This window comes from Passer domesticus, chromosome 31, assembly GCF_036417665.1.
Source record: "Passer domesticus isolate bPasDom1 chromosome 31, bPasDom1.hap1, whole genome shotgun sequence".
In the NCBI taxonomy this organism is placed as follows: Eukaryota; Metazoa; Chordata; class Aves; order Passeriformes; family Passeridae; genus Passer; species Passer domesticus.
In genome coordinates, this window is record NC_087504.1 from 3,569,865 (window position 1) to 3,596,903 (window position 27,039).

The following is a 27,039-nucleotide window of genomic DNA, read 5'->3' on the forward strand; positions in this document are numbered from 1 at the left end:
GTCAATGATCGATGAATTATTGATTAATTATTGATTAATTATTGACGAATGATCCCTGAATTATCCCGAATTACCGATGAACGATCAATGAATTATTGATGAGTTCATAATTAATTATTGATCCCGGACGAGTCCCGGCTGCTAATGAGCTGTAATGGAGCCCGGGGCAGCGGGCCGTGACCGCGCGCCCGAGTGCCACCGAGTGCCACCGAGTGCCACCGAGTGTCACCGAGTGTCACTGTGTGTGTCACTGTGTGTGTCACTGTGTGTGTGTCACTGTGTGTGTCACTGTGTGTCACTGTGTGTCACTGTGTGTCCACCGAGTGCCACTGAGTGCCACCGTGTGTGTCACCGTGTGTGTGTCACTGTGTGTGTCACTGTGTGTGTCACTGTGTGTGTCACTGTGTGTCACTGTGTGTCACCGAGTGCCACCGAGTGTCACCGAGTGCCACCATGTGTGTCACTGTGTGTCACTGTGTGTCACCGTGTGTCACCATGTCCCCGTGTGTGTCACTGTGTGTATCACCGTGTCACCACGTGTGCCACCATGTCCCCACGTGTGTCCCTGTGTGTGCCACCGTGTGTGTTACCGTGTCCCTGTGTGTGTCACCGTGTGTGTGTCACCGTGTCCCCACGTGTGTCCCTGTGTGTGTCCCTGTGTGTATGTCACCGTGTCCCCGGGTATGTCCCTGTGTGTGTCCCTGTGTCCCATCCCTCTGTGTGTCCCTGTCTGTGTGTCCCCCTGTCACTGTGTCCCACGTGTGTCCCTGTGTGTGTCACTGTGTGTCACCGTGTCTCCAAGTGTGTCACCGTGTGTGTCCCTGTGTCCATGTCCCCCATCCCTCTGTGTGTCCCTGTCTGTGTGTGTCCCCCTGTCACCGTGTCCCCAAGCGTGTCCCCTGGCCCTGTGTCTGTGTCCCCCATGTCCCTCTGTGTGTCCCCCTGTCACCGTGTCCCCAAGCGTGTCCCCTGTCCCTGTGTGTCCCCCCCATGTCCCCATGTGTGTCTCCCCGTGTCCCCCCCGTCCCCAAATGCTCCTCCCTGTCCCTGCGTGTCCCCATATCCCCCTGTCCCCCTGTCCCCGCGTGTCCGCAGGGCCCCTCAGGGTCAGACTCGTTTATTGGGGGGCCCCGAGGCCGCCCCCCCCCAATTAAATACAAACCGAAGCCGCGCCCCCCGTAGTGCAAACCCCCCGTGACAGCGGGGACAGCCCGGGGACACCCTGGGGACACCCCAGGGACACCCTGGGGACACCGGGGACACCCTGGGGACACCCTGGGGACAGCCCCGGGACAGCCCCGGGACACCCGGGGGACACCGCAGGGGCAGCCAGGGACACCCTGGGGACACCAGGACACCCTGGGGACACCCCAGGGACACCCGGGGACACCCTGGGGACACCCCGGGGCCAGGGGGGTCGAGGCTGTCCCCCAGAGTCGGGGTCAGTGCAAAGTGAGGTGCCCGCGGCGGGGGCAGGGCAGTGCAGGGCGGTGGCACTGGGGGACAGCGGGTGTCATTGGGACAGTGGGTGACACTGGGGGACAGCGGGTGTCATTGGGGACAGTGGGTGGCAGCGTCCCCGGGTCACGCTGGCACAGGGTGACACTGTGACACCGCCACCAGGTCCTGTCCCGGGTGAGGTGACAGCGCGGGGGACATGTCCTGGTGTCCCACAGGTGTCCTGGTGTCCCCGTGGTGTCCCAGTGTCCCCTGCAGTGTCCGTGCTGGTGCCAGCTCGGTGCCACCCCTGTGCCAGCAGTTCCCAGCCCGGTGGTGACAGTTCCCACTGGTGACAATTCCCAGTCCAGTGGTGACAGTTCCTGCTGGTGACAGTCCCCGCTGGTGACACATCCTGGCTGTTCCCAGTCCGGGGGTTCCCAGTTTGGTGTCCCCAAGCCGGTGGTGGCAGCTGTGCCATGGGGACACGTCCTGGTGGTTCCCCAGTGCGGTGACAGTTCTGTGGCAGTGTCCTCAATAAAGTGACAGTTCTGTGACGGTGTCCCCAGTGCGGTGACAGTTCAGTGACCGTGTCCTGAGCCTGGTGACAATTCTGGGACAGTGTCCCCAACGTGCTGACAGTTCATGGGACAGTGTCCCCAGCTCGGTGACAGTTCAGTGACGCTGTCCCCAGCCTGGTGACAGTCCAGTGACCGTGTCCCCAGCTCGGGTGACAGTTCAGTGACGCTGTCCCCAGCCCGGTGACAGTCCAGTGACCGTGTCCCCAGCTCGGTGACAGTTCTGTGGCGGTGTCCCCAGCTCAGTGACAGTTCAGTGACGCTGTCCCCAGCCCGGTGACAGTTCCCATGACCGTGTCCCCAGCTCAGTGACAGTTCCCATGACCGTGTCCCCAGCTCAGTGACAGTTCAGTGACGCTGTCCCCAGCCGGTGACCGTTCTGTGGCGCTGTCCCCAGCCCGGTGGTGGCCGTGCCAGTGTGGGGGGGGCGCTGTGGGTGTCCCCAGCCGGGGGCGTGGAGGGGGGGATGTCACCGATGCAGGTGACATTGGCCATGCAGGTGACACCGCGGTGCAGGTGACACCGCGGTGCAGGTGACACTGTCCTTGCGGGGTCCCCAGCCATGGGAGGGTCCCCAGCGGTGACGCAGGTGACGTCACCTTGTGGGGTCCCTGTCCGTAGCGGGTGACACCGCTGGCAGTGCGGGGTCCCCAGCCGCGCAGGTGACACTGTCCTCGCGGGGTCCCCAAGCCATGGGGTGTCCCCAGGTGTGGGGACGGCCCCAAGCTGTGAAGTGTCCCCAAGCCATGGGGTGGCCTTGGCCACGGCGTGTCTCCAAGCTCTGGGATGTCCCCAGGCTGTGAGATGTCCCCAAGCTCTGGGATGTCCCCAAGCCGTGGGATGTCCTGAAGCCATGGAGTGTCCCCAGCCGTGGGTGTCCCCAAGTCCTGGGGTGTCCCCAGGCTGTGAGATGTCCCAAGCCGTAGAGATGTCCTCAGCCGTGGATGTCCCCAGGCCATGGGATGTCCCCAAGCTGTAGAGATGTCCTCAGCCATGGGGTGTCCCCAGCCCAGGGTGTCCCAGCCCAGGGTGTCCCCAAGCTCTGGGATGTCCCCAAGCCCTGGCATGTCCCCAGCCCGGGGTGTCCCCAGCCCAGGGTGTCCCCAGCCCGGGGTGTCCCCAGCCCAGGGTGTCCCCAAGCTCTGGGGTGTCCCCAGCCCGGAGTGTCCCCAGCCCAGGGTGTCCCCAGGCTCTGGGATGTCCCCAAGCCCTGGCACGTCCCCAGCCCGGGGTGTCCCAGCCCAGGGTGTCCCCAAAGCCCTGGGGTGTCCCCAAGCCCTGGGGTGTCCCCATCCCGGGGTGTCCCAGCCCAGGCACGTCCCCATCCCGGGGTGTCCCCATCCCGGGGTGTCCCCAGCCCAGGGTGTCCCAGCCCTGGCACGTCCCCAGCCCAGGGTGTCCCATCCCGGGGTGTCCCCAGCCCAGGGTGTCCCCAGCCCTGGCACGTCCCCATCCCAGGGTGTCCCAGCCCGGGGTGTCCCAGCCCAGGGTGTCCCCAGCCCAGGGTGTCCCCAGCCCAGGGTGTCCCAGCCCTGGCACGTCCCCAGCCCGGGGTGTCCCCAGCCCGGGGTGTCCCCAAGCCCTGGCATGTCCCCAGCCCAGGGTGTCCCCAGCCCTGGCACGTCCCCATCCCGGGCTGTCCCCAGGCTCTGGGATGTCCCCAAGCCCTGGCACGTCCCCAGCCCGGGGTGTCCCAGCCCAGGCACGTCCCCAGCCCGGGCTGTCCCCCAGCCCAGGGTGTCCCCAGCCCTGGCACGTCCCCATCCCAGGGTGTCCCAGCCCGGGGTGTCCCCAGCCCTGGCACGTCCCCATCCCAGGGTGTCCCAGCCCGGGGTGTCCCAGCCCAGGGTGTCCCAGCCCTGGCACGTCCCCAGCCCGGGGTGTCCCCAGCCCAGGGTGTCCCAGCCCTGGCATGTCCCCATCCCGGGGTGTCCCAGCCCGGGGGTGTCCCAGCCCTGGCATGTCCCCATCCCGGGGTGTCCCAGCCCAGGGTGTCCCAGCCCTGGCAATGTCCCCATCCCGGGGTGTCCCCAGCCCAGGGTGTCCCAGCCCTGGCACGTCCCCAGCCCGGGGTGTCCCCAGCCCAGGGTGTCCCAGCCCTGGCAATGTCCCCATCCCGGGGTGTCCCAGCCCGGGGTGTCCCAGCCCTGGCATGTCCCCATCCCCGGGGTGTCCCAGCCCAGGGTGTCCCAGCCCTGGCATGTCCCCAGCCCGGGTGTCCCAGCCCAGGGTGTCCCCAAGCCCTGGCACGTCCCCAGCCCGGGCTGTCCCTGTCACCTCAGGCCTCCGAGGCCGCCTGGGTTTCAGCTGCGCCTTCTCCATGGCGGTGCCGTAGGGCCCCGAGCGCTTGAAGAAACCCAGCTGGGGGGACGGGGGGGTCAGGGGGACCCCGACACCCCCGGGACCCCCCAGTGCCACCCCAGTGCCACCCAGTGTCCCCCTCAAATGCCCCCAGTGCTCCCCCGTGTCCCTGTGCCCGCCCCCAGTGTCCCCCCAGCTCCCCGTGTCCCTGCCCTGTGTCCCCCCACAACGCCCCCAGTGTCCCCCCCGGGTCCCCCCAGTGTCCCCCAGCCCCCCAAGCTCCTCATCCCCACCTTGCAGAAGCCCCCAGACCCCTTTGACCCCCCCCCCAGACCCCCAAATCTCCCCAGCCCCCCATTGTAGAGCCCCCCCAGACCCCCTAAATCCCCCCCCAGCCCCCAGCCCCCCCTTGTAGAGACCCCCCAGAGCCCCCTGAAATCCCCCAGAGCCCCCCAAAATCCGCCCAGGCCCCCCAGCCCCACTTTTTAAAGCCCCCCCAGACCCCCCCAGACCCCCAGACGCCCCCAGCCCCACCTTGTAGAGGCCGTAGCAGAGGAGGCCGAGCAGGAGCAGCCCCAGGAGCACGGCCAGGACCACCACCCACACCGGGACCCCCCCGCCCGCCTCGGGGCCGCGCCCGCGACAGCGCTGTCACCACCTGGGAGGGGACAGGGCCACCCAGTGTCACACACAGTGTCACACACAGTGTCACCCAGGTCACACCCAGTGTCACACCCAGTGTCACACAGTGCCACCACCCACAGGGACACCAGAGTCACCCAGGGTCACCCAGTGTCACACCCTGTGTCACACCCTGTGTCACACAGTGTCACACACAGTGTCACACCCAGTGTCACCCAATGTCACACACAGTGTCACACAGTGTCACCCAGTGTCACACCCTGTGTCACACAGTGTCACACACAGTGTCACACCCAGTGTCACCCAATGTCACACACAGTGTCACACAGTGTCACCCAGGTCACACCCAGTGTCACACCCAGTGTCACACAGTGCCACCACCCACAGGGACACCAGAGTGACCCAGGGCCACCCAGTGTCACACCCTGTGTCACACACAGTGTCACACAGTGTCACACAGTGTCACCCAGTGTCACACCCTGTGTCACACCCAGTGTCACACAGTGTCACCCAGTGTCACACCCAGTGTCACACAGTGTCACCCAGTGTCACACCCAGTGTCACCCAGTGTCACACCCTGTGTCACACCCAGTGTCACACAGTGTCACACAAGTGTCACACAGTGTCACCCAGGTCACACACAGTGTCACACAGTGTCACACCCAGTGTCACCCAGTGTCACACCCTGTGTCACACCCAGTGTCACCCAATGTCCACACACTGTCACACAGTGTCACCCAGTGTCACCCAGTGCCACCACCCACACCGGGACCCCCCGCCTGCCTCGGGGCGGGGCCGTGCCAGCGCTGTCACCTCCTGCCACCCCAAACCTCAGCGTCACCCGCGTGTCACCCCAAACAGCCCCATGTCCCCCATGTCCCCATGTCCCCCCCCCGTCCCCCTGTCCCCCTGGTGTCACCTGCAGCCGGTGGCGCGGGTAGCTCTCGGGCCGCACGCGGTACGGCAGCCGCAGCACTCGGAACTCGGCGTCACAGCGCAGGGACAGCGGCCACTGCTCCTGCTGGGACACGGGGGACAGCGTGTCAGTGCCACGGGACACACGGGGACACGTGGGGACACAGGGACAGCGTGTCAGTGCCATGGGACACGGGGACACGTGGGGACACGGGGACAAGCGTGTCAGTGCCGTGGGACACACGGGGACACGGGGACACAGGGACAGCGTGTCAGTGCCACGGGACACACGGGGACACGGGGACAGCGTGTCAGTGCCACGGGACACACGGGGACACGTGGGGACACGGGGACAGCGTGTCAGTGCCACGGGACACACGGGGACACGGGGACACAGGGACAGCGTGTCAGTGCCGTGGGACACACGGGGACACGTGGGGACACGGGGACAGCGTGTCAGTGCCACGGGACACACGGGGACACGTGGAGACACGGGGACAGCGTGTCAGTGCCGTGGGACACACAGGGGACACAGGGGGGACACATGAGGACACACGGGAACACACGAGGACACGCGAGGGACACGTGGGGGACAGTGTGTCAGTGCCATGGGACACACAGGGGACACCCAAAGGCCCCCCAGGGGAATCCCGGGGGGTCCCGGGGGGTCCCAGGATCCAGGACAGGTTTCTGGGGGGTCCCAGGGATTTTGGGGGAGCGTTCCCCAGGAATTTGGGGAGGGTCCAGGATCCTGGGGGGCTCAGGGGGATCCCAGGGGGGTCCCGGGGTGTTTTGGGGGTCCTGGGGCTGTTCTGGAGGTCCCCAGGGTGGGTCCCGGGGTATTTTGGGGGTCCCAGGAGGTTTCAGGGGTGTTTTTGGGTCCCGGGGCTGTTTTGGGGTCCCGGGGTTGTTCTGGGGTCCCGGGGGGTCCCTGGGCTGTTTTGGGGGTCCGGGGGTGTCCCGGGGGTATTTTGGGGGTCCCGGGGGGTCGCGGGGTCGCACCTGGCGCGGGGGGGGGCTCCGCGGGCGGAAGCTCAGCCGCAGGGTGACGCGCTGCTGCCGCTCCAGCGGCCCCGAGGGGCAGCTCAGCCGAAACACTCGGCCTCGGGACAGCCCTGTCCCCAGGGCCACCGCCGGGTCACCACGGGTCACCCCGTGTCACTATGGGTCACCCACAGCCACCCCCGTGTCACCGCGGGTCACCCACAGCCACCCCTGTGTCACTGTGGGTCATCCACAGCCATCCCCAGGCCATCCCTGGTCACTCCTGGTCATCTTCTGTCACCCCCGTGCCACCCCTGGCCACCCTTGGCCACCCCTGGGTCACCCCAGGTCACCCCGTGCCACCCCCGGTCACTCGGGGTCCCTCTGGTCCCGCGGTGTCACCGCAGCCCCCCCGCCTCGGGGACGCTGGCGGGACAGTCCCCACGGCTGCGGCAGGGGACAAGGGGACAGTGGCACTCACCAGGGTGTCCCCGCTGTCCCCGCTGGCCTCGGTGTCCCGGCGCTGCAGGACGTGTGAGCCGGGGCTCTGCTCCTGTGGGACACGGGGACACGGGGACACGGGGGACACGGGGGCACAGGGGGGACACGGGGGACACAGGGGACAGCGCTGGGGACAGCCCTGGCACCTCCGATGTCCCCAGTGTCCCCAATGTCCCCACTGTCCCAAATGTCCCCTCTGTCCCCAATGTCCCCACTGTCCCAAATGTCCCCATTATCCCCGCTGTCCCCCCTGTCCTCAGTGTCCCCATCATCCCCAATGCCCCCATTATCCCCATTATCCCAGTGTCTCCCTGTCCCTGTCCCTACCAGCCGCAGCGGGTCTGTGCCGTGGCTGTCCCCCTGTCCCCCTGTCCCCAGTGTCCCCCTGTCCCTGTCCCTGTCCCTGTCCCTGTCCCCAGTGTCCCCTGTCCCTGTCCCCGGTGTCCCCCTGTCCCCTGTCCCCGGTGTCCCCCTGTCCCCAGTGTCCCCTGTCCCTGTCCCTGTCCCTACCAGCCGCAGCGGGTCCGTGCCGTGGCTGTCCCCCCTGTCCCCAGTGTCCCCTGTCCCTGTCCCTGTCCCTGTCCCCAGTGTCCCCTGTCCCTGTCCCTGTCCCTGTCCCTGTCCCCTGTGTCCCCAGTGTCCCTGTCCCTGTCCCTACCAGCCGCAGCGGGTCCGTGCTGTGGCTGTCCCCCCTGTCCCCAGTTGTCCCCTGTCCCCAGTGTCCCTGTCCCTGTCCCTACCAGCCGCAGCGGGTCCGTGCCGTGGCTGGCCGAGCAGTTGGGCAGCCCCGAGTGGCCGGGTGACGTAGAGCAGGGGGGTGGCCGCGGTGGCCCAGGGGACAGCTGAGCTCCAGCGTGCCCTGGCTGATGGCACCGGGACCCTCGTTCACCACCTGGGACACGGGGACAGGGGGACAGGAGTCAGGGGCATGGGGACACGGGGACAGGGGGGGACAGGCAGGGCAGGGACACGGGGTCAGGACATGGGGACACGGGGGACACCCAGGGCAGGGGACATGGGGTTAGGACACGGGGACAAGGGGGACACCCAGGGCTCGGGGACGGGGGACAATCCCGATTTGGGGACACGGGGTCAGGACATGGGGACAGCTGGGGGACAGGGGACAGCCGCGGTGGGGGACACGGGGTCAGGACACAGGGGACATGGGGACCCCCAGGGCAGGGGACACGGGGTCAGGACATGGGGACCCCCAGGGCTCGGGGACGGGGGGACAGCCCCGATTTGGGGACACGGGGACGCGCAGGTGGGGGATGTGGGGACCCCAGGGTGGGGACATGGGGACCCCCATGTGGGACATTGTGACCTCCAGGGTGGGGACACAGAGACCCCAGGCTGGGGACACAGAGACCCCAGTTTGGGGACCCTGTGCCCCGGGTTGGGGACCCTGTGCCCCGGCAGGGGACACCGTCCCCGCTGTCCCCACCTCGTACACGTGCTCCACGGGTGGCCCCAGGTCCTGCAGCCGCTGGGGGGGGTCGGGTCCCCACCCCCCCTCGGGGATGGTGACAACGTCGGCCGGGACACCCTGAGGGGACACGGGGGGGTCAGCGCTGCGTGTCACCTCCGTGTCACCGCCGTGTCACCTCTGTGTCACCGCCGTGTCCCCTGGGTGTCACTCAGAGGCTCGGGCAGGTCTCAGGTCCCCGTCTGGCCCCTCTGTGTCCCCTCCATGTCCCTGTGTGTCCCCTGGCTGTCCCCAGTGTCCCCGGTGTCACTCACCCCAGCACGGACACCCTGGTGGCCCCAATGTCCCCATGTCCCCAGTGTCCCCATGTCCCCTGTGTGTCCCCTGTGTGTCCCCAGTGTCCCCCCGTGTCCCCGGTGTCACTCACCCCAGCGCGGACACCCTGGTGGCCCCAGTGTCCCCATGTCCCCTGTGTGTCCCCAATGTCCCCGGTGTGTCCCCAGTGTCCCCAATGTCCCCATGTCCCCCCATGTCCCCATGTCCCAGTGTCCCCATGTCCCCGGTGTGTCCCTGGTGTCACTCACCCCAGCATGGACACCCTGGTGTCCCCAATGTCCCCAATGTCCCCAGTGTCCCCAATGTCCCCGGTGTCACTCACCCCAGCACGGACACCCTGGTGTCCCCCCATGTCCCCTGTGTGTCCCCATGTCCCCAGTGTGTCCCAGTGTCCCCCGTGTCCCCGGTGTCACTCACCCCAGCACGGACACCCTGGTGGCCCCAATGTCCCCAGTGTCCCCAATGTCCCCGGTGTCACTCACCCCAGCACGGACACCCTGGTGGCCGCCCTCACGGCCAGCGCCACGGGCACCACGGCGCTCTGGGAGTTGTTGGCGTTCTTGCTGCGGGGAGGGGGCGCGCTCACAGCCCGGGACCCCCGGGCCGGGGACACCCCCGGGACCCCCGCCCCCTTTAGGGACACCCCCGGGACCCCCGGACCGGGACACCCCCCAAGACTGGGGACACCCACAGGGGACCCCCACCCACCTTGGGGACACCCCGGGACCCCCCCCAGCTTGGGGACACTCCCAAGGATCCCACTCACCTTGGGGACACCCCCAGGGTCACGACCCCCTCCCAAAACCCTCAGACAGGGACCACCCCCCCCCCCGGATCCCCCCAAGCCCGAGTGCCCCCCCAGCACCTGGGACCCCCCCAAAACAGTGGTGGATCCCCCTGTACCCCACCATAGCCCCCCAAACTGGGGGTGCTGGGACCCCCAAAACCATCCCAGCCCCCCAACTGGGGGTGCCACCCCCCTGTTCCCCCCTTCAACCCCCCAATTTGGGGTGCCCCCCGTGCCCCCCAGAGTTTGGGGTAGCCCTCCATGCGCCCAATGCCCCCAATTCGGGGTGCCCCCCGTTCAGGGTGCCCCTATTTCGGGGTTCCCTATTTCGGGGTGTCCCCGTTTCGGGGTGTCCCCCGTTCAGGGTGCCCCTATTTCGGGGTGTCCCCGTTTCGGGGTTCCCTATTTCGGGGTGCCCCGTGTCCCCGTTTCGGGGTTCCCTATTTCGGGGTGTCCCCGTTTCGGGGTGTCCCCCGTTTCGGGGTGCCCCGTGTCCCCGTTTCGGGGTGCCCCTATTTCGGGGTGTCCCCGTTTCGGGGTGTCCCCGTTTCGGGGTGCCCCGTGCCCACCTGCGGATCTGCAGCTCGAAGCGCACGCTGCTGCTGCCGTCGCTCAGGTGGGGGAGGGTGAAGCGCAGCCCCCCCCAGATCTGGGGGGCACGGGGGGGGTCAGCGGGGACCCCCCCCAGACCCCTAAACCACCCCCAGCTCCCCAAAACCCCCCCAGACCCTCCCAAAACCCCTCCAGACCCCCCAAAGCCCCTCCAAAGCCCTCCCAGACCCCCTAAAACCCTCCAAAGACCGCCCCAAATCCCACTCCAGCCCCCCAAATCCCCCCCAGCCCCCCAAATCCTCCCAAAGAGCCCCCCAAACCCCCCAAAATGCCCAGGCCCGTCCAAAGTCCCCCAAACCCTCCCAGACCCCCCCAAATTCCCCCCAAATCCCACCCCAGACCCCCCCAAAGCCCCCCAAATCCCACCCCAGACCCCCCAGAGCCCCCAGCCCCCCAGCCCCCGAAGCCCCCCACTCACGCTGGCCCCCGCCTTCATGGGGTTGCCCAGGTCGCACACCAGGGGGCTCGAGCCGTTGCCCCCCCCCAGCTCGCAGCTCAGCGCCGAGAAATTCTGGGGGGGGGGGGTGGGGGGAGAGAAATTGGGGGGGTCCGACCCCCCCGGACCCCCAGCTCACCCCCCCCGGACCCCGCAGCCCCCAGCCCACGTTTGGGGCACCCCCCTCCCCAGCGTGGACCCCCCCCAAGCATTTCTGACCCCCCCGTGACTCCCCCGTAATTGGGGACAGCCCCTGAGCCCCCCCAGGCACTTCTGAGCCCCCAAACCCCCTCCCCACCCCCGGGGTGCCCCCCAAACCCCCCCCTAAACCCCCCCAAACCCCCTCCCCAATACCTGTGACCCCCTCCCCACCTTCAGAGTGCCCCCCCCAGCCCCAGCGTGCCCCCCAAAGCCCCCCAAACCCCCTCCCCCAATACCTGCAGGCCCCCTCCCCAGTGTCGTGCTGCCCCCTCCAGCCCCCTCCCCAGTTCCAGGGTGCCCCCCTCACCCCGTGGGGCCGCAGCACCCCCGAGTAGAGCGCGCCCGGGGGGGGCCGCACGTGCAGCTCGGCCTCGTACGCCCCCCCCTCGCCCACGTTCCGCGCCTGGAACGTCACGTTGAGGCTGTTCCTGTCCCCCAGGAACACCGCCCGCCGGTCCCTGGGGACATGGGACATTGGGGACAGGGACAGGGACACACCCAACCCCCCAACCCCCCCCAAGCACACCGCCCGCCGGTCCCTGGGGACATTGGGGACATTGGGGACAGGGACAGGGACACACCCAACCCCCCCAAACCCCCCCAGGAACACCGCCCGCCGGTCCCTGGGGACAGGGGACATTGGGGACATTGGGGACAGGGACACACCCAAACCCCCCAGGAACACCCCAGGAACACCGCCCGCCGGTCCCTGGGGACATGGGGACATTGGGGACAGGGACAGGGACACACCCAACCCCCCCCAGGAACACCCCAGGAACACCGCCCGCCGGTCCCTGGGGACATTGGGGACATTGGGGACATTGGGGACAGGACAGGGACACACACCCAAACCCCCCCAGGAACACCGCCCGCCGGTCCCTGGGGACATTGGGGACATTGTGGGACAGGGACAGGGACACACCCAACCCCCCCCAGGAACACCCCAGGAACACCGCCCGCCCGTCCCTGGGGACATTGGGGACATTGGGGACAGGGACAGGGACACACCCCCCAAACCCCCAGGAACACGCCCGCCGGTCCCTGGGGACAGGGGACATTGGGGACATCCACAGGGACAGGGACACACCCCAACCCCCCCGGGAACACCGCCCGCCGGTCCCTGGGGACATTGGGGACATCCACAGAGACACCCTGGGCACAGCCACCCCTCCCCGGTACCCCCAGTGCCTTTGTGTGTCCCCGTGTCCCCTCCTGTCCCCTCCTGTCCCCCAGTGTCCCAGTGTCCCCTCGTGTCCCCGTGTCCCCTCCTGTCCCCACTGTTCCCAGTGTCCCCTCCTGTCCCCGGTGTCCCCATGTCCCCAGTGTCCCCGTGTCCCCGTGTCCCCCGTGTCCCCTTACGCGCTGGCCTCGAGCTGCAGGTCGGGCACACAGACATTGTCCTCGCAGTCCAGCTGGATGTGGGCCTGGGACACGGGGACAGCAAGGGGACATCAGGGACAGCATGGGGACATGGGGACAGCACAGGGACATGGGGACAGTGCAGGGGACACGGGGACAGCACAGGGACAGCACGGGGGGACATCAGGGACAGGGGACAGCACAGGGACACGGGGACATCAGGGTGATGGGGACACAGGGGACACCGGGATGCTGGATGACACGGGGTGACACAAGGTGACACAGGACAGCACAGAGGCGACACAGGTGACACAGGTGACACGGGTGATGGGTGACACGGGTGACACACAGGGTGACACAGGTGACACGGGTGATGGGTGACACGGGTGACACACAGGGTGACACAGGTGACACACAGAGGTGACACAGGTGACAGGGTGGCAGCGGTACCTTGGCCTCCAGGCGCGTGCGCGTGGCCGGGGACAGCAGCGGGGACAGCCCCGGCGGGGGAGGGGACACGGCCGGGTCCAGGGCCAGGCTCAGGGACAGCGCGATGGGCGACAGCTTGTCCCGGAACTCGGACTCGTTCTGGGGACACCGGGGGGACATGGGGACACCGGGGACATGGGACACCGGGGGGACAAGGGGACACCGGGGACATGGGGACAACCCGGGGGGACATGGGGGGACATGGGGACACCGGGGGACATGGGGACACTGGGGTGAGAGGGGACAGGGACAGCCCTGGCCCAGGGACACCGGGGGGGGGTCCCAGGGGTGACAGGGAGGTGACACAGGGGACCTAGAGGTGGCATGGGGTCTGCCCTGAGTGACACGGGGGTGACATGAGGGGTCCCGGGGCAGTTTTGGGGTTCCGGGGCAGCTTTGGGATGTTCTGGGGTGGGTTTGGGGCAGTTTTGGGGTATTTTGGGATAGTTTAAGGGCGGTTTCGGGGTGTTTGGGGCAGTTTTGGGGTGTTTTGGGCGGTTTTGGGGCAGTTTTGGGGTATTTTGGGGCAGTTTTGGGGTATTTTGGGGCAGTTCCAGGGTGTTTTGGGCAGTTTTGGGGCAGTTTCAGGGCACTTGGGGTGGTTTTGGGGCAGTTCGGGGTGTTTTGGAGGTTTTGGGGTACTTTGGGGCAGTTCCGGGTGTTTTGGGCGGTTTGGGGGCAGTTCTGGGGTATTTTGGGGCAGTTTCGGGGTGTTTTGGGCAGTTTTGGGCAGTTTCGGGGTGTTTAGGGGCAGTTTCGGGGTGTTTTGGGCAGTTTTGGGCAGTTTCGGGGTGTTTTGGGCAGTTTTGGGGCAGTTTCGGGGTGTTTTGGACAGTTTCGGGTATTTTGGGGCAGTTTCGGGGTATTTAGGGGCAGTTTTGGGGTGTTTTGGGCAGTTCCGGGGTGTTTTGGGGCAGTTCCGGGGTGTTTTGGGGCAGTTTCGGGGTATTTTGGGGCAGTTTCGGGGTATTTTGGGCAGTTTCGGGCGGCGGGCCCCCTTACCCTGAGGATGACGGGCAGCGTGTGGCAGCGCGGGGTCCCCCCGTTGGGGACCTCCAGGGTCAGGTTCCGGGTGGGGGAGGGGGCGCCCCCCCCGCGCCCCCCCCCAGGAACAGCGCGCGCCGCGCCCCCCCCGCCTTGGCCCCGTCCGCGCTCAGCTCCAGCGCCAGCCCTGGGCAGGGGACACCGCGGGGGACAGTGCGGGGACACCGCGGGGACACGTCAGGGACACGTCAGGGACACCGCGGGGACAGCCCCGGTGTCCCCACCCTGTTCCCACGGCTGCAGTGCCACCCCTGGGGACACGGGGACACCGCGGGGACACAGGGACAGGACCACCGCCGGTGTCCCCTCCTGGGGGTGTCCCCATTTGTCCCCTCCATTGGTCCCCGCGATGTCCCCGTTGTTCCTCCCGTGTCCCCTGTCACCCCCCCCGTGTCCCCCTGTTCCCTCCGTGTCCCCTGTCCCCACCCCGTGTCCCCTGTCCCCTCCCCGTGTCCCTGTCCACCCCACCATTGTCCCCCCCCCGTGTCCCTGTCCCCCCCCCGTGTCGCTGTCCCCTCACCGATGGGCCCGGGCAGGTGACGTCCGGAGGCGTTGAGGCAGAAGGTGACATTGATGCTGGGGGGGGACACAGGGGTGGCACCGTGCGTCCCCTGGCTGTCCCCCTGGCTGTCCCCACCACTGCCCCCCTCAGTGTCCCCCCAGCACGGACACCCAGCGCCCCCCGCAGTGTCCCAGCGCATCGTCCCCGTGTCCCGGGGAGCCCCCGGTGTCCCCATGTCCCCAGTGTCCCCCTCCCAGTGTCCTCAGTGTCCCCTCCCAGTGTCCCCAATCCCCTCTCCACTCTCCCCACTGTCCCTGCCCTGTCCCCTCACTGTCCCCCGCTGTCCCCGGTGTCCCGCTGTCCCCTCACTGTCCCCAGTGTCCCCGCTGTCCCCTCACTGTCCCCAGCTGTCCCCGGTGTCCCGGTGTCCCCGGTTGTCACCCACCAGGACGCGTGGTGGCCGCCGGCAGGGCGCAGCCGCGCTCCTCGGGGTTGAACATGGAGGGGACGATGGCCAGGCTGGCGCTGGCGTGGACGATGGGGCGGCCCCTGGGGACAGCGGGTCAGGGACCTGCCACCCCCGGCACCGGGGACCCCGCTGGCGGGCCACGCGGGGGACAGGTGACAACGGGTGACAGGTGACACGGGTGACACGGGTGACGCTCACCTGTAAACCACGGCCGCGTCCGCCCCGAAGGCGCCAACCAGGAGATCTGTGGGGACAGGGGACACTGAGGGGACAGGGGGACACTGAGGGGACAGGGGGACACTGAGGGGACAGGGGGACACCAGGACAGGGACAGGGACACAGGGGGATCCCTGGGAATGGGGACAGGGGACACCGGGAGAGGGACAGGGATGGCAGAGGGAGGACATCGGGAATGGGGACAGGGTGACACGGGGGGTGACAGGGGTGACACAGGGGTGACACAGGGGTGACAGGGGTGACACAGGGTGACACAGGGCGACAGGGGTGACACAGGGGTGACAGGGGGTGGCACAGTGTCCCTCACCGGGGTAGCCGTTGTTGGGAGGTGACAGGGGTGACAGGGGTGTCACAGGGGTGACACAGGGGTGACACAGGGGTGACAGGGGGTGTCCCTGTCCCTCACCGGGGTAGCCGTTGCCGTCCAGGTCGCTGGCCCCGCGCAGGGCGGCCCCGAAGAAGTCGGGGTGCCCGCGGGGCGCGCCCATCCCCCGCAGCACCTGGGCGGGCCGGGCCCGCAGCCCCCCCGGGCCCCCCCGGAAGATGAACACGAGCCCCCGGCGACCCTCGGCCCCCAGCGGGGCCCCCACGGCCACGTCTGAACACGGGGGGGGGGTCAGCGGGGGGGGGCAGGGGGGGCACCCCCGTAACCCCCCAAAAACATCCTGTGCCCCCCAAAACCCCCCATAAACCCCTCTTTGCCCCCCATAACCCCCCGGTAAACACCCCCGTACCCACCCCTGTGCCCCCATAAACCCCCAATAACCCCCGCCCCCCCAATTCCCCCCTTTGCTCCCCCCATTCCTGGTACCCCCCGGTCCCACTGTAGCCCCCTCCGGTCCCGGTCCCGTTGTATCCATCCCGGTCCCGGTCCCCGGTACCCCCCCCGTGCCCCCCCGGTACCCCCCGGTGCCCCCCCGTTCCCGTTCCCGGTACCGTTGTATCCGTCCCGGTCCCAGTCCCTGGTACCACCCTGTTTCCCCCGGTCCCGGTACCCCCCCGGTGCCCCCCAGTCCCTGTTCCCGGTGCCCCCCCGGTCCCGTTCCCGTTCCCGGTACCGTTGTATCCGTCCCGGTCCCGTTCCCCCCCCTTTGCCCCCCCGGTCCCTGTTCCCGGTACCCCCCCGTGCCCCCCGTTCCCGGTCCCGGTCCCGGTACCCCCTGGTGCCCCCTCTTTGCCCCGGTCTCGGTGCCGGTACTGTTGTATCCGTCCCGGTCCGGTACCCCCTGGTGCCCCCCCCTTTGCCCCGGTCCCGGTGCCGGTACCGTTGTATCCCGTCCCGGTCCCGGTCCCGGTACCCCCCTGTGCCCCCCCAGTCCCTGTTCCCGGTACCCCCCCGGTGCCCCCTCCGGTCCCAGTCCCGGTCCCGGTACCCCCCGGTGCCCCCCCGGTCCCGGTCCCGGTGCCGGTACCGTTGTATCCGTCCCGGTCCAGGTCCCCCAGCGCGGCGATGGCGCTGCCGAAGCGGCCGAACTCGTGCTGGCCGGTGAGGGGGGGCGGGGGGCGCGGGCAGCCCCCCCCCCCGGTGCAGGTACACGTACACCCGGCCCAGCTCCCGCGCCCCCCCCGCGCCGCTGCGCGCCATGAACAGCGGGGCGCCCACCAGCAGGTCCGTGAGCCTGGGGGCACAAAATGGGTCTGGGGGTCACTGAGTGAGTCTGGGGGGGGGCACAAAATGGGTCTGGGGTCTGGGGGGGCACTGAGTGAGTCAGTCTGGGGGCGCCCACCAGCAGGTCCGTGAGCCTGGGGGGGCACAAAATGGGTCTGGGGGTCACTGAGTGAGTCTGGGGGGGGGCACAAAATGGGTCTGGGGTCTGGGGGGGCACTGAGTGAGTCAGTCTGGGGGGGCACAAAATGGGTCTGGGGGTCACTGAGTCAGTCTGGGGGGGCACAAAATGGGTCTGGGGTCACTGAGTGAGTCTGGGGGGGGCACAAAATGGGTCTGGGGTCTGGGGGGCACTGAGTGAGTCAGTCTGGGGGCGCCCACCAGCAGGTCCGTGAGTCTGGGGGGGCACAAAATGGGTCTGGGGGCACTGGGGGGGCACTGAGTGAGTCTGGGGGACACAGGGGGGACATGGGGGGACAGAAAAGGGGACACAAAGGGGTCCCGGGGGGTCCCGGGGGTCCCTGGGGGGTCCCGGGGGGTCCCGGGGGGGTCCCGGGGGGGTCTCAGGGGGTCCCTCACCCGTCGTTGTTGACGTCGGTGGCGGCCACGGCGTAGCCGAAGTACGAGGCCATCTGGGGGGAGGGAGGGGCACAAAACGGGGTGGAGGGGGGGCCAAAAACCCCCCAGACGGGGGTGACGACCCCCCCCCCCCAAATTCCGTGTGTCCCCCCACCCCTCCACGGGGACCCCATGCCCAATTTCAGAGCCCCCCCCCCCCCCCATTTGAGACCATCCCTGGGTGTTCCCCCCTCCCCACCTCGGGGCCCTCCTGGACCCCCCCAGACCCCCCCAGGACCCTCCTGGACCCTCCTGGACCCCCCCAGACCCCCCAAACCCCCCCAGGACCCTCCTGGACCCCCCCAGACCTCCCCAGCCCCCGTCCCACCTGCTCCCCCGAGAAGTTGTACAGCGACTTCATGTTGGTGCCGTTGAGGATGGTGACCTGGGGACACCGAGGGGACACCGAGGGGACACTGAGCCGGGGGGGGGCAGGGGCAGCGCCACCCCCCCAGTGCCCCCCGTGTCCCCCCCGTGTCCCCCCCGTGTCCCCCCGTGTCCCTTTTCTGTCCCCCCGTGTCCCCCCCGTGTCCCCCCCGTGTCCCCCCCGTGTCCCCCCGTGTCCCCCCCGTGAATCCCCCCCGTGTCCCCCCGTGTCCCCCCGTGTCCCCCCGTGTCCCCCCGTGTCCCCCTTACGTAGCCGTAGGTCAGGTTGCCCTTGGGGACACCGGCCACGAAGTCTGTGGGGACAAAGGGACAGAAGGACAAAGGGACACGTTCAGGTGTGGCCGTGTCACCCTGGCGTGTCACCCTGGCGTGTCACCCGCTGTCACCCACCTTGCGTGGTGTCACCGCTGAACTCCCCGACTGTCACCGAGTAGCCTGGGGGGGAGAGAGAGAGAGAGAGAGTGTCACCTGTGTCACCTGTGTGTCACCTGTGTGTCACTGTGTGTCACTGTGTGTCACCTGTGTGCCGCCTGTGTCACCCGTGTGCTGCCTGTGTGTCACCTGTGTGTCACCTGTGTGTCACTGTGTGTCACCTGTGTCACCCGTGTGCTGCCTGTGTGTCACTGTGTGTCACTGTGTGTCACCTGTGTCACCTGTGTGTCACTGTGTGTCACTGTGTGTCACCTGTGTGTCACCTGTGTGCTGCCTGTGTGTCACTGTGTGTCACTGTGTGTCACCTGTGTCACCTGTGGTCGTCCACCTGTGTGCCGCCTGTGTCACCTGTGTGTCACTGTGTGTCACTGTGTGTCACTGTGTGTCACCTGTGTGTCACCTGTGTGTCACTGTGTGTCACTGTGTGTCACTGTGTGTCACCTGTGTGTCACCCGTGTGCTGCCTGTGTGTCACTGTGTGTCACCTGTGTGCCGCCTGTGTCACACGTGTGCTGCCTGTGTGTCACCCTGTGTGTCACCTGTGTGTCACTGTGTGTCACTGTGTGTCACTGTGTGTCACCCGTGTGCTGCCTGTGTGTCACCTGTGTGTCACCTGTGCCACCTGTGTGTCACCTGTGTGTCACCTGTGTGTCACCTGTGTGCTGCCTGTGTGTCACCTGTGTGTCACTGTGTGTCACCCTGGTGCCACTGCCCCATGTCACCCATGTCCCCAGGTGTCCCCTGTGTCACCCATTGTACCTGTTCCCGTGTCCCATGTCACCCATGTAGCTGTCCTGTGTCACCCATGTAGCTGTCCCCGTGTCACCCATGTCCCTGTCCCATGTCACCCATGTAGCTGTCCCCATGTCCCATGTCCCCATGTAGCTGTCCCCGTGTCCCCATGTCACCCATGTAGCTGTCGTCGTGCTGGGGCTCCGCCTGCCGCGTCTGGAGCTGTCCCGGCACCTCCTGGATCAGGTACTCGGGGAAGTTCCCGGCCGCGATCTGCTCCTGGGTGGCCGACATCACCTGCCCTGGGGACAGGGGGCACCTCAGCACCCCGGGGGACACCCCTGGGGACACCCCTGGGGACACCCCTGGGGACAGGGACACCTCCCACGTCACCTGCCCTGGGGACAGGGGGCACCTCAGCACCCCGGGGACACCCCTGGGGACACACCCCTGGGGACACCCCTGGGGACAGGGACACCTCCCACGTCACCTGCCCCTGGGGACAGGGGGCACCTCAGCACCCCGGGGACACCCCTGGGGACACCCCTGGGGACACCTCAGCACCCCGGGGACACCCCTGGGGACACCCCTGGGGACACCTCAGCACCCCTGGGGACACCCCTGGGGACAGGGACACTCCCACTGCCAAGGGACACCTCCCACATCTCCTGCCCTGGGGACAGGGACACCTCAGCACCCCGGGGGACAGGGCGGGCAGGGGGATGGGGAGTGAGACGGGGACAAAAGGGACGGGCAGGGAGAGGGGGGACAGGGGGGACACCCAGGGGGGACACCCAGGGGACAATGGGGACAATGGGGACACCAGGGGACACACCCAGGGACACCCAGGGGACAATGGGGACAATGGGGACACCCAGGGGGACACACCCAGGGGACACCCAGGGGACACCCAGGGGACAATGGGGACACAGGGGACAGGCCCGGGCGGGCGGGGGTCTCACCTTGCCAGAAGTAGCTGCCGGGCCCCCCCAGAGCACCCGGCGGTCTGCGGAGACAGCGGGGACCCCTGAGCCGGGCTGCGCCCCGGCCCCGGGACCCCCAAAAACCCCGGACCCCCCAAAACCCCCCGGGACCCCCAAAAACCAATCCCTGAGCCGGGCTGCACCCCCGACTCCCGGGAGCCCCCAAACCCCGGGACCCCCAAAACCCCCCGGGACCCCAAAAACCCCGGGATCCCCCAACACCCCCCGGGGACCCCCAAAAACCCAACCTGCACCCCCGACCCGGGACCCCCAAAACCCCCGGGACCCCAAACCCCCCCAGGACCCCCAAAACCCCCCCGGACCCCCCTCCCTTCACTCCCCTGACCCCCCAGCCCCCCAAACCACCAGAACCCCCCCAAAAACCTCCAGGACCCCCCCAAAACCCCTCAGAACCCCCGTCCCTTCACTCCCCCTGAACCCCAGCCCCCCCCCAGCCCCCCCAGCCCCCCCAGCCCACCTGGGTGAACTCGGCGCTGAAGCCCCCCTGGCAGTAGCCCTGCCCGGCCGCCGAGTTCAGGTCTGGGGGACACGGGGGGGCTCAGGGGGGGCTCGGCGTTGGGGTCACCCCCTCCCCAGGGTTTGGGGGGGGTCACCCTGGGGGTGCACGGGGGCGTTGGGGGTCCCGGGGGGGGTTGTGCACGGGGGGCGTTGGGGGTCCCGGGGGGGGTTTGGGGGTCCCGCCTGAGCGGCAGGGAGGACAGGGGTTTTTTGGGAGGGGGTTTGGGGGGGGGGTTAGGGGGTCTTTGAGGGTCCCAGGGGGGTTTTTGGGGGTCCCGGGGGGGTTTTGGGGGTCCTGGGCGTTTTTAGGGTTTTTTTGGGGGGGTTTCTTGGGGGTCCCAGGGTCCCACCTGAGTGGCAGGGGTTTGGGGGGTCCCGGGGGTTTTTGGGGGTTTTTTGGGGGGTTTTAGGGTTTTTGGGGGGCCCACCTGAGCGGCAGGAGTCTTGGGGCATCCCGGGGGGGGGTTTGGGGGTGACTTTTGGGGGTCCCGGGATCCCACCTGAGTGGCAGGGGTTTTTGGGGGGTTCCCAGGGGTTTTTTGGGGGGGGTTTGGGCGGGTTTTTGGAGGTTTTTTGGGGGGTTTTTAGGGTTTTTGGGTCCCACCTGAGTGGCAGGGGTTTTGGGAGGTCCCGGGGGTGTGTGGGGGGGGGGGTTGGAGGGTTTTTTGGGTGGTTTTTGGGGTCCCACCTGAGCGGCAGGGATTTTGGGGGGTGCCAGGGGGTTTTTGAGGAGGTTTTTGGGGTTTTTTGGGGGGGGTTAGGGTTTTTGGGGTCCCACCTGAGCGGCAAGGGCGCGTACTCCACGAACTTGGAGAAGTTGCCCAGGGACAGGAAGCAGGAGCCCACCGGCTCCCGCGCCCCCCCCTCCTCCTTGGGGGGGCTCCAGCTGTACAGGGGGGCGCAGGCCTGGGGGGCGCGGGGGGGGACACTGATGGGCACCACAGTGTGTGCCCCCAGTATGCCCCCAATGCCCCCATGTTCCCAGTGTCCCCACTGTGCCAGGATTGAGCCATTGTGCCCCCCAATGTCCCCTCAGTGTCCCCAGTGTCCCCAATGTCCCCATGTCCCCAATGTCCCCATGTCCCCAGTGTCCCCCCCACTGTCCCCCCCAGTGTCCCCCCCGTACCAGGATGGAGCCGTTGTGTCCCCATGTCCCCATGTCCCCAGTGTCCCCAATGCCCCCCCAGTGTCCCCAATGTCCCCAGTGTCCCCCCCGTGTCCCCCCCGTACCAGGATGGAGCCGTTGTGTCCCCATGTCCCCAATGTCCCCAATGTCCCCAGTGTCCCCATGTCCCCGTACCAGGATGGAGCCGTTGTGTCCCCATGTCCCCATGTCCCCATGTCCACATGTCCCCGTGTCCCCATGTCCCCAGTGTCCCCCCCAATGTCCCCGTGTCCCCGTACCAGGATGGAGCCGTTGTGTCCCCATGTCCCCGTGTCCCCATGTCCCCAGTGTCCCCCCCGTGTCCTCCCCGTACCAGGATGGAGCCGTTGTGTCCCCATGTCCCCGTGTCCCCATGTCCCCGTGTCCCCATGTCCCCATGTCCCCATGTCCCCAATGTCCCCAGTGTCCCCATGTCCCCAGTGTCCCCCCCGTGTCCCCCCCGTACCAGGATGGAGCCGTTGTGTCCCCATGTCCCCATGTCCCCATGTCCCCATGTCCCCAATGTCCCCATGTCCCCAATGTCCCCGTACCAGGATGGAGCCGTTGTGTCCCCATGTCCCCATGTCCCCATGTCCCCAATGTCCCCTGTCCCCCCGTACCAGGATGGAGCCGTTGTGGGCCCTCACGGTGGCCCCGAACCACTGCAGGGATTTGAACTCCACGGGCTCGGCGCCCTCGCTGCTGTTGCCCCCAAAGTCGTGGGTGCGGGTCCCTGGGGGGGGGGGGGGACACGGGTCAGGCCACGCCCCCTCCCCCCGCCCCCCCGGGACCCCCCCGGCCCGGGTTGATCATTAACGGGAGCCAAGGCCAGCGGGGGGAGGGGACAGGGACAGGGGACGGTGACACGGTGACACCCAGCTGCCCTGGGGGGGTCCTGGGGGGCGCTGGGTTGTCACCGCTGTGCCCTGTCCCCTGGGGGGGTCCCCATGCCTGTCCCCACATGCCTGGGGGGGGGGGTCGGCCCCCCATCTTTGTCCCCATTCCTGTCCCCCACCCATGGCCCCGTTCCTGGGGTTTGTCCCTGTCCCTATTCCTGGGGGTTTGTGTCCCTATCCCCTGTCCCCATTCCTGGGGATTTGTCCCTGTCCCCATTCCTGGGGGTCTGTCCCCGTTCCTGGGGGGTTTGTCCCTGTCCCTGTCCCTGTCTCTGTCCCTGTCCCTGGGGGTTTGTCCCTGTCCCTGTCCCCATGCCCTGGGGGGATTTTGTCCCCACCCATCTCTGTCCCCATTCCTGGGGGTCCTGTCCCCCCCCACGTGTGCCCATTCCAGGTGTGTCCCCTTCCCCCCCGTCCCCCCCTGTCCCCCCCGTGTCCCCCCCTGTCCCCCGGTGTCCCCCGGTGTCCCCTCACCGATGTGGTCGAAGTCGATGGGGGCGCAGCCGCCGCGGGGGGCCAGGGGCAGTGGAACACGGCCCCCCCCCTGGGTGACATTGGGCTGGCTCGTGTTGGCCTTGGGGGCCCCCACCAGGATGCTGACACTGGGGGGACAGGGGGGCTCAGGGCGGGGAGTGACCCCACGGGGCCCGGGGGGTCCCCCGGGTGCTCCCCGAGCCCCTCCCGGCCCGAGGGGAGGGGGGACACGGCCGGGGGGGTCCCGAGGGGCGGGGGGCACTGACCGGGAGCTCCCCGGTTCGCCCCGGGACCCCCGGTGGGTCACACGTGGGGGTCGGGGGGGCGGCACGGCCGGGCGTGGGTCCCCCCCGATGTTCGGGTCCCCCCGAGCCCCCCCCGAGCCCCCCGGGACAGCTCCCGGCTCCGGTTACAGGAAACGCTCCGGGCCCGGGGCAGCGGGGCCCCGGGACCCCCGGCGGGGCCGGCGCGGGGGGGACCCGGGGGGACACCGGGGGGACACCGGGGACGGGGCTCGGCCCGCTCGGGACCCCCCGCGCCGGACCCTCCCGGTTCCCGTTCCCCGGCCCCGCTTCCTGCTCCCCATTCCCGGTTCCCGTCCCGGTGCCGATTCCCCGCCCGCTGCCCCGTTTCCGTTCCCGCTGCCCGGGCCCGGTCCCCGGGACCGCTCCGCTCCCCGGCTCCGGCTCCCTCTCCCCGTCCCGCTCCCGGTTCTCACTTCCCGTTCCCGTTCCCGCCGCCCCCGCCCGCTCCCGTTCCCGTTGGCCCTTCCCCTTCCCGGTCCCGCTGTCCCGTTCCCGTTATCCCGCTCCCGGTCCGTCCCTCCTGGCCCCGCCCCGCCCCGCGGCCGCTCCCCGTCCCACCGGGCCGCTCCCGGTGCCCGCTCCCCGTCCCGCTCCCGGTCCCGGCACCGCTGCCCGCCGTCCCTCGCCCCCTCCGGTCCCGTCCCGCCGCCTCCCCGCTCCGGGGCCGCTCCCGGGGCCGCTCCGGGGCCGCTCCCGCCCCGTCCCGTCCCGCTCCCCGTGGGCGGTCCCGGTTCCCGGCGCGGTTGGCGGTGCCGCTCCCGGCCCGGCTCCCGGCCCGGCTCCCGCTCGGTTCCCGCTCGGTTCCCGCTCGGTTCCCGGTACCTGCGGGGCTCGGGCAGGTAGAAGTCCAGCGCGAAGCCGAAGAAGGAGCCGGGGGCCCCGCGGAACACCACGGGCCGCGACGCCTCCAGGTTGAAGGCGGCCACCGGCGGGAGCAGCAGCGGCAGCAGCAGCGGCAGCGGCACACGGCAGCGGCACCGGCAGCGCCATCCGGGCCCGGGGGCGGCGCGGGGGGGCCGCGGCCGGGGCCATGGCGGTCGGGGCTGCCCGGGCTCGGCGCTGCTCCCGCTCCCGAGTCCCCTCGGAAAGTGCCGGGGGGGGCCCGGGGCCGCCCCGCCCCGCCGTGACTCACCGGGGAGGAGCCAGAGCCCCGCCGGGCACCGGCACCGGCACCGGCACCGGGGAGCCCGGGGGGAGCGGGGCACGCCGGGGACACGGGGACAGCAGGGACGGGGACATCCCGCGGGGAGCGGGACAGAAGGGACAGGGACACCCCCGGGGACAGCGGGACACCCCGGGGACAGAGGGACACCCGGGGACAGCGGGACAGAAGGGACAGGGACACCCCGAGGACAGCGGGACACCCCGGGGACACCGGGACAGAAGGGACAGGGACACCCCGGGGACACCGGGACAGAAGGGAATGGGACACTCGAGGACACCGGGACACTCCAAGGACACCGGGACACCCTGGGACAGCGCAGGGCCATGGGGACATCAGGGATGGGGACACCTGAAGGACACCCAGGGACATCAGGGACACCCTGAGGGCAACGGGACAGCGGGGACGGGGACACCCGAAAGGCACTGGGACACCTTGGGACAGCGGGACTGAGGGACGAGGACACCGGGACAGCGGGACTGAGGGACAGGGACACCGGGGTACGGGGACACCGGGGTACGGGGACACCGGGGTACGGGGACATTTGGGGACACCAGCACACAGGGACACCGTGTGGGGACACGAGCGGGACAGGCACAGGGACATGGGGGAGGACACGGGGGACACTGCAGGACAGGACAGGGGGGACAGGAGCGGGCCAGGCCAGGGGGTGGCAGGGCCGGGGACACCGCGGGAGGAAGGGGACACGGCGGGGGACACGGGGGCTTGGGAAAGGGACACCGCGGGAGGAGGGGGACACGAGGGAGGAAGGGGACACGGCCGGAGGAAGGGGACACCGCGGGGGACACGGGGGGGGCCGGATCCCGGCGGCCGCTTCCTGGAAGGGAAGAGCGGAAACGGGGCCGGGGCTGGAGCCGTTCCCACGGAGGGGTGGGGGGGACACGGGGGGGGACAGGACCCCCAGGGGGACACAGAACTCCCAGGGGGGCACACGGCGCTGGCACCTCCTTGGGGGCACATGAGGGGACAGTAGGACCCCCCCAGGGGGACACGGGGCGCGTGTGCAGCCCCCCCGTGCTGGTGCAAAGGGGGGGACACTCGGGGACACGCGGGGACACGCGGGGACACCCCCGACCCGTGCGGGGCGCGCGGCCGCGTGCGCAAGGGGGGGCTGGGGGCGTGCAGGGGGACGGGGGGCGTGCAAAGGGGGCGGGGGGCGGGCAGGGGCCGGGGTCGGGGGCCTCGCCCGGCAGCCGCCGCATTCCAGCGCCGCTGATGCAACGGCGGCCGCGCAGCTGGGCCGGGCCCGGGGGGCTCCGGGGGGCTCGGGAGGGCCCAGGGGACCGTGGGGACACCCCCCGGGACACCCCCGGGACACCCCTGGGACCCCCCCGCGGCAGCACCGGCCGTGGCCGGGGTGGGGGGCGCGGGTGGTCGCACGGGGGGGGGGTTTGTCCCCGCTGTCCCCGCTGTCCCCGCGGGTGCGTGCCCGCCGTGCCCCCCTGGGGACAATGGGGACGTTTCCGTGCCGGGGGGGAAGTGGCGGGCGGGGGGGGAAGAACAATGCGCTGGCGCCGGGGCCTTTCCTGCCCCGCTGCGACCCCGGGCACGCGGGAGGTGGCACCGGGATGGCCGGAGGTGGCAGCGGGGTTGGGTGCGGTGACACGGTGACCGTGCGCTGTGACACCGTGTGGTGACACCGGGGCCGCGATCCCACGCGTGTGGTGACACGGTGACCGCGGGCAGGCGCGTGGCCTGGCTCCGTCCCCTGGAGAACACGCGTGTCCTGGCTCTGTCCCATGAAGCACACGCGTGTCCTGGCTCCGTCCCCTGGAGCACACGCGTGTCCTGGCTCTGTCCCATGAAGCACACGCGTGTCCTGGCTCCGTCCCCTGGAGAACACGCGTGTCCTGGCTCTGTCCCATGGAGCACACGCGTGGCCTGGCTCCGTCCCCCTGTTCGTGCTCATTCCCATGTCCCCAAGTCCCCTCACACCCACATCCCTGTGTCCCCATGTCCCCACATCCCCAAACACCCAAATTCCCAAATCCCCCAACTCCCAAATTCCTGAATTCCCAAACGCCCAAATTCCCAAGTTCCCACATCCCTGTGTCCCTAAACCCCCAAATTCCCAACCCCCCCAATTCCTGAATTCCCAAACCCCCAAATTTCTAAACCCCCGTGTCCCCAAACCCCCAAATTCCTTCTGCCCCCCCCTTGTCCCCCCACCCCAGGGTCACCCCAGGGTCCCCACCCACGGCCCCATCCCAGGGACACCCCCAGACCCCCCCAGGGACACCCCCAGACCCCCCCTTCACCCCCCAGTGTCCCCCAGCCACATTTTAGGGGGGGGACAGGCACAGCCCCCCCCCTCGCAGGGACCCCCCTGTGCCCCCCCCGGTCCCGGCGCGCCCCTGAGTCACCGGGGGGGCCCCGGGGGGGCCGGGCCTGAGTCACGGCCGCCGCCAGCCCCGTATATAGCCCGGCCCGGCGGCGGGGCCACGTCACCCCCGGCCCCCCCGGGCCCCCCCCGGGCCCCCCCCGGGCCGCGCCTGGGGGGTCTCG

The 27,039-nt window shown here is 69.2% G+C and overlaps 1 protein-coding gene across 1 annotated transcript; it reads right to left on the bottom strand.

Annotated features, from left to right (window-relative positions):
• Nucleotides 1–1,101: 1,101 nt before the first annotated feature.
• On the bottom strand, nt 1,102–26,522 carry ITGA5 (integrin subunit alpha 5). The gene is given in 37 exon segments (XM_064401010.1): nt 1,102–2,132; nt 2,258–2,988; nt 4,293–4,376; nt 4,851–4,946; nt 4,948–4,974; nt 5,878–5,979; nt 6,876–6,988; nt 7,339–7,410; nt 7,869–7,936; nt 8,099–8,250; nt 8,803–8,898; nt 8,901–8,904; nt 9,603–9,683; nt 10,477–10,556; nt 10,938–11,030; nt 11,464–11,614; nt 12,516–12,580; nt 12,966–13,103; nt 14,007–14,175; nt 14,517–14,663; nt 15,019–15,099; nt 15,218–15,263; nt 15,663–15,854; nt 16,669–16,766; nt 16,768–16,875; nt 17,442–17,494; nt 17,809–17,865; nt 18,117–18,160; nt 18,258–18,302; nt 19,207–19,332; nt 19,993–20,031; nt 20,485–20,553; nt 21,311–21,323; nt 21,325–21,438; nt 22,297–22,409; nt 23,047–23,174; nt 24,174–26,522. Coding segments are annotated over 36 exon segments (3,771 nt in total). The 5' UTR covers nt 24,842–26,522; the 3' UTR covers nt 1,102–2,132; nt 2,258–2,949.
• Between the last annotated feature and the right edge of the window lie 517 nt (nt 26,523–27,039).